This window comes from Lissotriton vulgaris, chromosome 1_1 (assembly GCF_964263255.1).
Source record: "Lissotriton vulgaris chromosome 1_1, aLisVul1.2, whole genome shotgun sequence".
Classification (NCBI taxonomy): domain Eukaryota; kingdom Metazoa; phylum Chordata; class Amphibia; order Caudata; family Salamandridae; genus Lissotriton; species Lissotriton vulgaris.
Window position 1 is genome coordinate 1,113,205,437 of NC_141685.1, and position 13,661 is coordinate 1,113,219,097.

At 46.3% G+C, this 13,661-nt stretch overlaps 1 protein-coding gene across 2 annotated transcripts in view; it reads right to left on the reverse strand.

The window, feature by feature from the left end:
- PODNL1 (podocan like 1) overlaps positions 1–13,661 on the reverse strand; it is a 141,517-nt gene that overhangs the window by 92,820 nt on the left and 35,036 nt on the right. For both annotated transcript variants that reach the window (XM_086963641.1, XM_086963640.1), the window contains exon 4: positions 1,924–1,988. In XM_086963641.1, coding sequence (XP_086819767.1) covers positions 1,924–1,988 — 65 coding nt within the window. The remainder of the gene's footprint in view (positions 1–1,923; positions 1,989–13,661) is intronic.

Sequence of the window (13,661 nt, forward strand, 5' to 3'; positions counted from 1 at the left end):
CGGATGCGACTCTTCCTTATGTTGTGCGTCACGTGGCCGGCACTTGGCAGCGGTTTGTTGAGAGGGTCTGCCATAGGGAGCTCCCAGTCTGGATACTGGCCCCTTCATTGACATGGAGAAATACATGTCTTTTCACTCCTGGCGGGAGGGTGTTTGCGAGGTTCTGGCTGACCTTCACTCCAACGAGTCCTTCCTAACTTATGAGCAGGCGGAAGAGGCCTTCTGCCTGGGGAGGGGACAATACTTGCACTATCGGGGACTCCAGGATGTAGTGAAGGTTACCTGGCCCCAGTACCCGGACGCACCACCACTGACTCACACCTTGGACATCCTTCTTTCCTGCGGCAAGGGGCGCAAACTGATCTCTCTTCTGTATAAGGCCGGAAACAGGATTCTACCCCCCCCCCCCCCGGAGCCACCGTCCCGGGCGGCCTGGGAGGCAGATCTCGTAACTACACTGAAACAGGGGCAGTGGAAGTGCATAGGCTCCCTCACGCGCAAGGTCTCATGCAATGCATGGTTTAAACTGATACACTTAAATTTTTTACAACCTAACCCCAGTTTCCCTGAGGATAGCGATGGACCCCTTGTATTGTCTGCTTGCGTTAGTCCCCAGACCCAGGAAAAGGAAGCTCTCATATAAACTCTTACAATTAATGTTGGTGCTCGCCAGACGCAGAGTGGCGATTACTTGGATCGGGCAGAGGGCTCCGGAGGTGCCCATTTGGCTTAGGGATGTCCGGGAGTGGTCCCTGGCTGAGGAAACTCACATGCAACTCATTCGGAGGGACGAGAAACTGCAGAACCACTTACTCGCCTGGCGAGTCATGTGAGCATCAGGGCTAGCAGAAGGGGAGCTTTCCTCCTATGATGAGTCTGACAGTGAGGGCGGTGGGTTGAGTACACCAGTAGGGTCGGGGTCTGATGGTGAGGGAGGGGTTGGCCACTAGGGATATTCACCACCTACAGATGTGCCGGGCTTGGCTACTTCCCCACGATGTTTTACTTGTCTGTTATTGTGTTTCTTCCCCATGAGTCCGTTCCTCCCTGGATGCTGCCTACAGTCCTAAGTGCCGATAATGAGGTCGTCGATCTGTATACATACACTGTAATGATGCCAATTGTGTGTTCTTGTTTATGTTGTGTAAACTGAAAAATTAAAATTAAAAAAAAGAAAAAAGAAAAATCGAATGTATTTGTAACATGACTTTACTACCTGTGTTTTCTTTAATTATTAGTCGTGGAGAGTTAACACAGCTCTAGAACACATTTAAAAGTGTTTTCTATTTATGTGTGCTATTTGAAGTATGTAGAGATAAGGGCTAAAAATACAGGCTTTTCGATTTTCTTATATTTGTACTGGCCGGTACACTAAAATACTGGTGGTGCCGACAGAAAAACAGCCAGGTGGCAACCCTACTACTGTCTGTATACACTGTGAGCACCTATGGGTGCAGCTTGGAGCTTGTTCTGGGTGTCTAGCTGTACCTGCACAGCACGCTCATGGGTGCACCTTCGGTTGGGTCCTAGATGCTTGGCTGTACACACTCTAAGTGCCTGTGGGTGCAGTTTGGACTTCATTGTGGGTGCCGGGTTCCACACACAGTGCGCACTGATGGGTGTAGCTTGGGCATGGTCTTGGTGTCTGCTGTGCATAATCTGTGCCCCATCAGTGCAGCTGCGGCCCACCCCTGGGTGCTTGGTTGTAAAGTCTGAGGCCACCCATGGGTGCAACTGAGGCTGGTCTTAAGCATCTGGGTGTTCAAACAGGCTGAGCACCCACATGGGCAACTGAAACCTGTTCCTGGGCGTCTGACTGCACATCCTTGGGTGCAGCTTGGGTCTGGTCTGGGCTGTCTTTCTGTATGTACACCTTCACCCTTTGAGCAACGACAAGGACAGCTGGGGGATTTGCTTACATACCTTATTATTGGCCAAATAAATATACTGCAAGTTCTCAAGCAACTGGAACTCTTCGTTTGGGAGACCTGAGGGTGGAGGAGACAGGACAATTAGACAAAGAAGCAGACTTCGGGGCATGTTTAGAATTTGGCGGGCAGAGTACTCAGCCACAAATGTGTTAAAGTTCCCAGCCCCTTTAATTTGTGGTTTGTTACTCTGTTTAGAGTCGGAGGAACCGCCATGTTTCTGACGGCAGAGGCTCCATCTGTTGGCCCTTCTAGCAGAAACCTTTGCCCGACAGACATTGGGCAGTCCTTACACGGACATCAGACCATCCACCCTATTGAGAGCGGGTGTTCGGATGTCTTATTGTTCCTATATAGGACCACCAGCCTGGTGGTCCCAAAAAGGAAGAAGAATCAATGATCCCTTCCACCTTCCAGGCGCTGGAAAAAAACTCCAAGCGTTTCAGGCCCATTCATTTTTTGCTTTTCAAGAATAAACTCCTGCTTTGGGAGCTGGTTACTAATAAACAAAAAATGTTTGCTGTGCGGGTACATTGAACATGGTTTCTGCTCAGCAGAACGTTAGTGCTTTCAGAGGAGCCGTCATAGCGTTAGCAGTGGGATATGCTCCGCTCAACAGAGTACATTCCTCCTCTGACCTGGCCGGAATGAGTACTGCTCACCAAAGCCTAAATAAGCCCCTTAGTTTAGGAGTTAAATCTTGTACTACAACACTAACGGCCTTTGTTAGAATTTGAAAGATGAGATACTCAATCAAAATGTGGTGGCAATCCCATCCACCGTACTGCATAGGTTATAATGCACTTGTAATATAGCAGACGGGATGTGACGGGGTATCCCATACGACAAACTCTAAATGAGGGTATATCATGTGGGTTTTAGTCACATATTCCAACTTTACCAACTCTGTGGTGCCGGCCAAATAACTCAATTACCTTGCGTATTGGTTTCCCTATTCACCTCCTACCATCACCAGATGCCTCTGGCATGGAACCAGTGCAGGAAAGAATAAAGGATTAGATATTAGTGGTATTTATCTGGTGGCATATGTTTCTGGAGAAGCAGTAGATTTAAAGACCAGGGAAGGTGGTTAGTCCTAGCACACAACATTGGGTATTTTATAATGTACTCCTCTTCAGTCTAGCCTACCCTGTGGACATAACATGGATTAAAACTGAAAGCAATAGGTATTGTCTATGTGAGAACTACTCGCTTTCCCAATGTCTTTTAGCCATGTTGTACAACAGCATGTCTGCTGATCAACATAACTAAAGGTTAGTGGCGTAGTGTATAGTAAAGTGACATAGAGGAGAATGAAGTAGAATGGATTGGAGTGGCGTAGAATAGATTGGCGTAGAGTGGATTGGCTTAAGGTAGAGTGGAATATACTGGAATGGGATAGAGTGGCGTACAAAAGAGTAGCATAATGTAGGTGGAATAGAGTAGAGTGGCATAGAGTAGAGTGAAGTACAGTGGAGTGGTGTAGAGTGTTGTAGCGTGGCATTGTGTTTGATTAGAGTGGCATAGAGTTGAGAAGAGTGGTGTAGAGTTGATTGGTTTAGAGTGGAGTGACATAGAGTGTTGTAGAGTGACATAGAGTAGAGTGGCATACAGGGCGGTGGAGAAGAGTGGCGTTGAGTGTAGTGGCATAGAGTAGGGTGGAGTGGTGATGAGTGGAGGGGTGTAGAGTAGAGTGATCCAGAGTAGAGCGGCATGGAAAGAGGTAGAGTGGCATTGGGTGACGCAGAGTAAAGTGGCATTGCGTAAAATGTAGTGGCGTAGAGTAGATTGGTGTGAAGTGGTTTAGAGTGGACGGAGTAGAGTAGAGTGGCATAGAGTGGAGTACAGTGGAGTGCAGTGGAGTGGAGTAAAGTAGACTGGAGTGGCATAACATGGCGTAGAGAAGAGGGGCGTGGAGTAGAGCAGAGTGAAGTGGCATGGAAAGGAGCCGAGTGGCATGGAGTGGTGTAGAATAGAGTGACGTAGAGTGCAATGGAGTGGCATAGAGTAGAGTGGAGATTAATAGACTTAAGTTGAATGGGGGAGAGTAGAGTGACATAGAATGGCCGAGAGTAGAGTGACGTACAGTGCAGTGGCGTAGAGTTGTATAGTGGCATTGTGTGGAGTGGCACGGAGTGGAGGGACATAGACTAGAGTGGCGTAGAGTGGATTAGTATAAAGTAGGAGAGAGTGGCGTACAGCGAAGTGGAGTAGAGTGCTTAGAGTGGAGTGGCACAGAGTGGAGTGGTGTAAAGTCGAGTGAAGTAGAGTGGCCATGTGTGGAATAAAGTTGCACAGTGTAGAGTTGGGTAGAGTAGAGTGGCATTGTGTCTGGAATGAAGTGGCATACAGTAGAGTGGCATGGAGTACAGTGGAGTAGAGTGGAGTGGTGTGGCACAATTATAGTGGCATAGAGGGTGGTGCAGTAGAGTTGCGTGGAGTGTCATAAAGTGGTGCAGAGTGGAGTGGTGTAGAGTGGCATAGAGTGGAGCGGCATGGAGTGGCATAGATCAGAGTGGCATTGTGTGCAATGGAGTGTCATAGAGTACAGTGGAGTGGTGTAGACTGGAGTGGCATAAAGTATAAAGATATCGGTGGGGTTGACCAGAGTAGAGTACTGTGGCAAAGAGAAGAGCGTCGTAGAGTAGAGTGGAGGGGCAAAGAAAGGAGTCACAGAGTAGAGCGGCATATAGTGGAGTGGAGTAGAGTGGCATGGAGTGACATAGAGTTGAATGGAATGGCATAGAGTGGAGTGGTGTACTGCAGAGTAGCATAATGCAGAGGCGTAGAGTGGAGTATAGCACCTTGGAGTAGGGTGGTGTGCAGTAGAGAGGAGTATAGTAGAGTGGAGTAGCATTGAGTGGTGCAGAGTAGAGTGGGGTAGTGTAGCATGGTGTAAAATAGAGTGATGAACAGTGCCATAGAGTTGCATTGTGTGGAGCGGAGGGGCATAGACTGGCGTAAAATGGAGTGGAGTGACATAGAATGGCGGAGAGTAGAGTGGTGTAGAGCAAAAGTGGTATACAGTGCTAAGGCATAAAGTGACATAGAGAAGAGTGATGTAGAGTAGCATAGAGTAGAGTGGCATGGTGTGGTATAGAATGGTGTGGCATAGTGTAGAGCGCCATAGAGTACAGTGGCTCGGGGAAGCTTATTGGGCCATTGTGTGGAACAGTTTCCATGGAGTCACATTGTGTGAAATGGAGTGGCGTAGAGTAAAATGGAGTGTCGTGGAGTAGCTTAGAATAGAGTGGCATAGAGTGGTGTGTAGTAGAGTGGTGTGGAGTGGCATAAAGTGGTGTGGAGTACAGCTGAGTGGGGCGGCACAAAATGGAGTGGTGTACAATAGAGTGGCGTAGAGTAGAAGGACATGGAGTAGAATGGCATAAAGTGGCATTGTGTAGAGTGGAGTGGTGTAGATTGGAATTATGTGGAATGGAGTAGCACAGAGTATAGTGGCATAGAGTAGAGTGATGTTGAATGGTGAGGAAGTGGAGTGGCGTAGAGAGGCATAGAGTGGGGTGGAGTGGAGTAATGTAATGTACACTGGAGTGGCATAGAGTTGAGTGACATTCAGTGGAGTGGCGCAGAATGTCTTATAGGGGCACTGTGTCAAGTAGCATAAAGTGGAGAGGCGTAGACCGGCATAAAGTAGATTGGTACAGAATGGAATCGCATAGATTAGAGTGGCATAGAGTGGGGTGGAGTGAAGTAGAGTGGTGGTGAGTAAAGTGGAGAGGCATAGAGTTGAGTGGTTTAAAGTTAAGTGTTATAGAGTTGTGTAGAGTAGAGTGGCGTGAAGTGGCATAGAGTATAATTGTGTGAAATAGAGTGGCGTAGAGCAGAGTGGAGTAAAGTGACAGGCGTAGACTGGAGTCGTTTAGAGTAGGTTGGGGTGGAACTGAGTAAAGTGGCATAAAGTGGGGTAGAGTAGAGTGGAGTGGTGTAGAATAGAGTGGCATAGAGCAGATCAGCCTAGATTGGCCTGGAGTGGCATAGAGTAGAGTGGCACGATGTGGGATGAAGTTGCATAGAGTAGAATGGTGTAGAGTGGAGTGGCATAGAGTAGAGTGACACACAGTGGAGTGGATTAGAGTAGTATACAGTGGAGGTGCATAGAGTAGAATAGAATAGAGCGAAGTGGTATAGAAAGGAGTGGTGTGGTGTAGAGCAGAGTGACATACAGTGGAGTGGAGTTGAGAGGCATGCAGTGGCATAGAGTGGAATGGCATGGCATAGAGTGGTGTACAGCAGAGTAGCATAATGCAGAGTGTCATAGAGTAAAGTAGCTTGGAGTAGAGTGATGTGGAGGAGAGTGGCATAGAGAGGCATAGAGTTGCATTGAGTGGAGTGAGCAAGGAAGGGCTGAGAGTGGAGAGGCACATACTGGCGCAGAATGGAGTGGAGTGCCGTAGAGTGGCGGAGAGCAGATTTGTATAGAGTGCAATAGAATCGAGTGGCATACAGTGACGTAGAGTAGAATAGTGCATGTTGGCATAGAGTGGGGTGGCATGGAGTAGAGTGACGTGGATTGAAGTGAGGTAAAGTGGTCTGACATTGCATAGAGCGGCATAGAGTAGAGCAGCATAGAGTGGAGTGGTATAATGCAGAAAGGCATAGAATAGAGTGAAGTAGAGTGGCTTGTAATAGGGAAGTGTGGAGCAGAGTGGCATAGAGTGGCATACAGTAGAGTAGTCTACAGTAGAGTAGATGGGGTAGTGTAGAGTGGCGTAGAATAGATTGATGTACAGTGGAGTGGCATAGAGTCAGTGGAGGCTGGTGGCATTTGAAAGTGATGCGGTATAAATGCCTGGGATAAGTGCCCATTGGCGTGCGAGTGAGCCTGACCATCCTAAGGGTGGCACAGGGGAGGGGGGCGCACCCCCAAGAAAAATTTGAAAAAGAGTGGGCAAATGGTGCACTTTCAAGAAAATTTGAGAAAGCAAGAAGGTTAATAAAGCAATTGTGAAAGTGTAGTTATGACATCAATAGAGCTTTCATATGATAATGACATAGGCAGCTGTTCATTCAATATAACCACAGAACTTCATAACAGACTTTGAGATAACAATACTGAGTACCTCACAGATGCCTTTCTTTATTGATATACTTTACAAATTAAATCTACTGAAGAAACAAGTTATTGTGATTTGTTACACTGGACACTATGAGACAGCAAAGAATAAATATTACAAGGCAGTAAGGTACCCTACAAAGTACTGTACATCTCATTCAAGGGATGAAGGAATGTGATCACATCACCCACATCCTGGTGGAACTCCATTAGCTCCCCTTCCTAATCTACTACACCATCAAAACCAGCTGCATCATTTACAAACATTGCAAATGATGCAGCTGTTGTTTAGGAAGTAGTGGCCCAGCAAAGTCATCATGACCTACTGAGTTCATGCAATAGTTTTTGCAACTCTGATAACATAGAGCAATTTTACAAATGTTATAAGTATATTCTGACACATTGTGCATAACAGAGATAAAGCCTTTTACCCTCAAGTAGAACGTTACTTCTACACAGCTCTATCAGTGTCGATGTGGACAAAATGGACTGCAGGCACGGTGGCTAGGTAACATGCAATCACCCAAGACTGTTCCCATACTGATTACGGTTTTATCTGACTTAACAGTTTACAGTGAAGAAGAACGTTCGCTGGTCATATCATGACATGATAACATTTGTAGGAAAAAACAAGCATTGAGTAGCCCCTTTAAAATGAGCAAGAGTGGTGTAGCTGCCCAGTAAGTTAGCAAGATACACTAATGGGACCTCCATGTTCCCTGTGCAATGCAGGCACAGCCAAGGCGTAGTAGTCCTTCCCACATAATGTCGGACGAACTGCTATGTCTTCAGGGCCATACTGGCTACCGGGCAGTTTGGAATGCTGCTGTGCTGGGGGCTGATTTCGTTCATGGAGACCTGCGTGTGCTAAACGAAATTTGTTTTGATTTAATTATTTCGAAGCGCACGCAGGTCTCCATGAACAAAATCAGCCTCCACCGCAGAGAAATCAGCCCCCAGCTCGGCAGCATTCCAAACTGCCCGGTAGTCAGTCCGGCCTTGTATGCCTTAGCAAATGCCCACAATATACGACAAAGTATTGACAGATAGTTCCGTTGGTTAAAAATGCACATCCCACAGAAGTTTCATTAATATGCGAGTTGCTAGGTTACTGCTAACTTTAACAAGAATAGCACACCTGATACGTGATTGTCTACTTTGGCAGTGAATCCATATTCAACCCACCATGTACGGTAAAGCAGAACACGAGGATTGCCAATTTAATTTAAAAGCACCACCACAGGACTGGCACAAATACCAGTAGGCAAGCAGCATGATGGGGTATTCGAACTCTGTTGTGACGTATATACTGTGTATTTATTTTCCACAGTCACCAACGATGAACTCACTAATTATTAAACGTACTTACTTACCTGTAGAAGGTAGCTCAGCTCTTTTTCAAAAACGTGCTGTAGGACCGTAGTAGTTACCTATGACTGTCTTTTGTATCACACTGCATGAAAACGGGGTAAAGATAGACAGACTCCTGCCCCACGTGTACACAGTGCATGGAGGCCCACCACGTCTAAAAGCCAGTCCAAGCGTTGCTCCTACTGTTACAGTAGCACCAGGATTGGCTTGGGCAATGCATCCGTACCACTTATTACTGAGACAGGGGATGCAGCTTTGAGTCACCCCCGGCTCACTAATGCGCAGGTGGAGGCGCCTCTAGAGCGCATGTTGGGCTGGCCAGAGAAAGGCACCAGTCCAACCCGACATGCACACTTGGGCCCAGGTGCGCGTTTGCTAACTTGACGAATTCTACGGGTGTCTGTCAATATAAGCCTCACCACCTCAGGCCTGCACTAGCTTCTCCAGGACCTTCCTCAGCTTCAGGCACTCGATACATGCTGCGGTGGTTGAAGGACTTTAACATGTTTAGTAGTTTTCTGTTTACTTACAGTGAAATATACACCTTTAAATGCGGTTCCAGAGGGCCAAAATATGAGTGGGGCAATGCCCCAAGGTCCTGTGGAAGGCACAGCCCCCGCATAAAGTGCTGTTGAGTTGTATTGTGTGGCGTGGAATGCCGTAGAGTGGTACAGAGCACACTGGTGTAAAGTAGAGTGGCATAGAGTGGGGTGGCAAGGAGTAGAGTGGCGTGGAGTGGGGTTGAGTGGTGTGGCTAGCGTAGAGTGGAGTAGAGTAGAGCGGTGTAGAGTAGAGTAGAGAGGTGTAGCGTGCCACTGTGTGGAATAGAGTGACAGAGTAATGATGATGACTGGCATTGTGTGGAATGGAGTGGCGTAGAGTAGTGTGGAGTAGTATAGAGTAGAGTGGCATGGAGTGGTTTGGAGTAGAGTGGCATAGAGTGGGGTGGAATAGAGTAGAGTTGAGAGGTGTAAAGTAGATTGGTGTGGGGTCACGTAGAGTGGAGTGGCGTAGAGTGAAATGGCGCGGTGTGGAGTGGTGTAGATTGGAGTGGTGTAGAGTAAAGTGTCATGAGTACAGAAGAATAGAGTGGCACTATGTGGAATGGAGTCGAGTGGCATTATGTGAAATGGAGTGGCATAGAGTAGAGTGACGTTGAGTGGTGTAGAGTGGAGTGGCGTAGAGTGCCATAGAGTGGGATGGAGAGGAGCATAGTGGTGTACATTGGTGTGGTGCAGAGTGTATTTGCGTAGAAAAGAGTAGAGCGGAGTGGCAGGGAAAAGAGTGGGGTAGAGAACAGTGGCAAAGAGTACAGTGGACTAGAGTGGCACAGAGTGGCGTAGAGTGGAATGGTGTGGCATAGAGTAGAGTGGTGTACAGCAGAGGTGGATAATGCAGAGTGGCATACGGTGGAGTAAAGTAGAGTGGCACAGAGTGGAATGGAGAGGCATAGAGTGGAGTAGTGTACAGCAGAGTAGCATACTGCAGAGTGGCATACAGTAGAGTGGCTTGGAGTAGAATGGTGTGGAGTAGAGTGACACAGAGAGGCATGCAGTGGCATACAGCAGAGTACCATATTGTAAAGTGGCATAGAGGAGAGTGGTGTAGACTAAAATGGAGTGGCATAGAGTGGTGTAGAGTACAGTGATGTATAGTGCAGTGGTGTAGATGGCCATAGAGATTCACTGTGTGCAGTGGAGTAGAATGGAGCAGCGTGGTGGGGCTTAGACTGACATAGAATGGTGTGGAGTGCCATAGAGTGGCACTGAGTAGATGGCAGCTTCTCCTCTGTACAAAAGTCACCGCTATCGTCATTGAACGATAGGCCCACAGTATCATCACACATCTAGGTAGAACGCCTGAGGGTATCTTTTGGGTATATAAGCACCACATCTTCAATGGGCAACCCATAAGAGAAGCTTCCATGCTGACACGAGACACTGGAGTCCCTACATGCAGAAAAACCAGCACGCAGTGGTCTGACATCCCTTACAGGTTGTCGAACTCGAGACCAAGACGGGGTCATTCGTTCTGTCCCATCAGGTAATGGGGTTGGCACTTTCCTAGGGGTATTCTTGGCTTCACACCTATGTACATGCTAGGTACACTTAGCTAGGGTTCGCATCTTAGGAGTATGCTTTATTATTACTATGTATCTATATGCCTGCATATATTCACAGTTTTAGCACCATGGTAGAATTCTATCTTTTATTTACTCTGTCGGTGCTTGCAATCATATGGATCTGTTTATGTCTAATGGTTGTCACAGTACAAGTATTTTATACTAGAATGACAGTGGTTTGATAAATGTTTATTGAAATCGTCCCCATCGTTTATTCTGTATATCTCTCTGAGAAGTGAGCACGAGTGACTGAACAAAAAGTACTGTACTGTTTCCACGATCCCTGAAGTATCAAGGGTTGTCATTTTCGATAATTGCCATAAACTATTCGCTCGTTGGTAAGGTTAGGGAGCTTATAGCGGCACTGTGCACTAGCGGGTCTAAAGGCTAACATATCCTTTGGGGATGTCTGAAATCAGACTGGATACCAATCCCTTAGTTTATGTTGTCTAAACGTGCAGATCCTATATATTATTAGGAACTACACAACTGTGTAGAGTCGATATAGACTAGAATGGCGTAGAGTGGGGTGGAGTAGAGTACAGTAGAGTGGTGTAGCATAGTTCTAAGTAAATACCTATATTTTTCCGAGTGTTGGGATCTATAATTAAAGTTGAACAAAAAACAAGTATAAGAAAATATCAAGCCATTGGACTTGCATATAAAAGGAATCATGCATTTGGACAATCGTGAAACTACCTTGGAACCCCTTTGTGGGTTGGAAATATCACCACATTCAAAGTAGGTGACAATTATCTCGAATTTTAAGAGGCGTTTTAAATTGGAGTCTACAGTATTAGGCCATTGGACTGGAATGGCTTGATATTTTCTTATACTTGTTTTTTGTTCAACTTTAATTATAGATCCCAACACACGGAAAAGTATAGGTAAACTGGCTCTAATTCCAGGCAATTTTGCTTGTAGCTATGGATGCATTAACGTGCTGAAATTTTACGGCATATAACATCACAAACTTGGGCAATAAGGTGGCACTTTTAGTGGATTTTGACAAGTGCACCTAGCTTCTCTCTCTCCATCGTTTTTGGTTATGATACGCCTTTGTATAGGCGTCTTTACACGGACATTAAGGAATTGGAGAATTCTTGTCTGACACTTTGTGCTAACAATTAACAGTCAATATACGTCTAAGAAAAGTAATGTTGACATATGTGTAATGATTTTGACATTATTGAATACAGAAGAATTCTGTATGTTTATGTTTGTACAGCCTTGATGAAGTCGCGGGATCACGCCCCCATTGCGACGAAACACGTGTTGGCTGTGGCTGAAAGCAACAGAATAAAGCCTGAAAAGAAAGAACCAAAAGAAATTGTCTATACTTTGTTTTGAAATGATTGTGTTTGTTCGCTAAACAGGGAAACCTTGTCATAATATAACGTGTGCTTGGGAGCAGTGTTCCCTCTAACCTGCGCGGCAGGGAACCCGCGCACCTTAAAGGCACTGAGCGCGCAGTGTCCCCTGTGAAGCGCGCACACATTCTTGCTGCCGCCCGCTTTTAAAACGCGGGCGGCGAAAAACGGCAATTTACTGGTAATCTAAGGCCTTTGTGAAAGTATTCGTGTTAATCACAGCACCCGTCATGCGCTGCAATCAACAGGAATACTTTCACAAATACCCACTATCATCCCGCAGCCTCTCGCCATTGTGAAAAGACATGAAGCAAGTCCAATAGCACAACGTGTGCTTTACACGATGTGATTTCAGACGCACTTCATTTCTTTTCTAAATAGAGCGCAGCTGGGTGCTGATAGTGGGTCATTGTGATAATATTCCTGTTAATTGCAGCGCCTGATGGGCGCTGTGATTAACAGGAATACTTTCAACAATGGCCCATCATTAGCACCCAGCTGCGCTCTATTTAGAAAAGAAATGAAGTGCGTCTGAAATCACATCGTGTAAAGCACACGTTGTGCTATTGGACTTGCTTCATGTCTTTTCACAATGGCGAGAGGCTGCGGGATGATAGTGGGTATTTGTGAAAGTATTCCTGTTGATTGCAGCGCATGACGGGTGCTGTGATTAACACGAATACTTTCACAAATGCCCACATAATTCACATGCAATGTAATGTCCATGTAGCCATAGCTGCCATTCTGTCCGATTGCTGTGTGTGACAATTTCCAAATTTTAGGGTATTTATGAGTGGCATTTCAACGACAATGATTGACACTTTTTTGCAAGCAGAATCAAGCAATGATGAGCAGGGAAACCTGTGAATATCAGAAATTACACTTGTGTGCGCAACAAGAAACTCCTTAAGATCTAGAAACCGCTGTAACCTTATCAACCTGTAAAAGAAATGTCTAACAATGATATTAAAACTTGACTTTCGACCTTAGCAGGAACATTCCTAATGTTTATTTTTTACACTTCCCAAATCTCTCAGTCCCAGTGCTGCAGCTGGGAATATGGAGACATTGGCCTTCGCTGTCTCTTAGTGTCCATCGCCCTCCTTGGCTGCAGACAGCAGCTGGGAATTGGGATACTTTCTCATGTAGTGACGACGGTGAGAGGGGCTGCTAAGTCCCAAGAACCCTACTTGTGCCTTTTAAAGACACTCGGCACCTCCTCTCAAACTAACACCGACCGGACACAGCCCATGGGGACCCCCGCGACTGGGGCTGGGCAGGCAGCAAGTGTCAAGGTCAGGAGGTGACTGGTCGAACACTGCCTCCTCCTGTTTATTTAATTCTGCACAGGGGCGCAAATGGCAATTAACTCTTGGGGTCCGGGCGGGCAGGAAACTGAGCTAAAATAACATATCTTTTGCAATGCCTGCCTGGGGCTTCATGTTCACTTTTTGGAAGGATATGTACTAGTAATTCTATCAGAAGTACCTCGAGTGAGCTTGCAGTACGGTCTGCACATTGGCAAACCGGTCTCTTATTTTTTTCCAGTTCTTTATTTCAGTTCTTTACGGTGAAGAGAGGGTTGAGGCTAGTTGTCACCAGCCTAGGGAAAGTTTTGTAAGAGTTTTTTTCTAATAAAAGCCTGGGAGTTCCAGGCCTAGGGGCTATAAATAGTGCTTAGGCCCTCGTGTGTCGAAGCAGGTTTCCAAATGGCCCCTGAGCTGGAACAGGAACTGGACAGACCCAAACTAATGTCTCTTGGCAATTTAAGAGCACGTGCCTGTAACTTCTGTTCT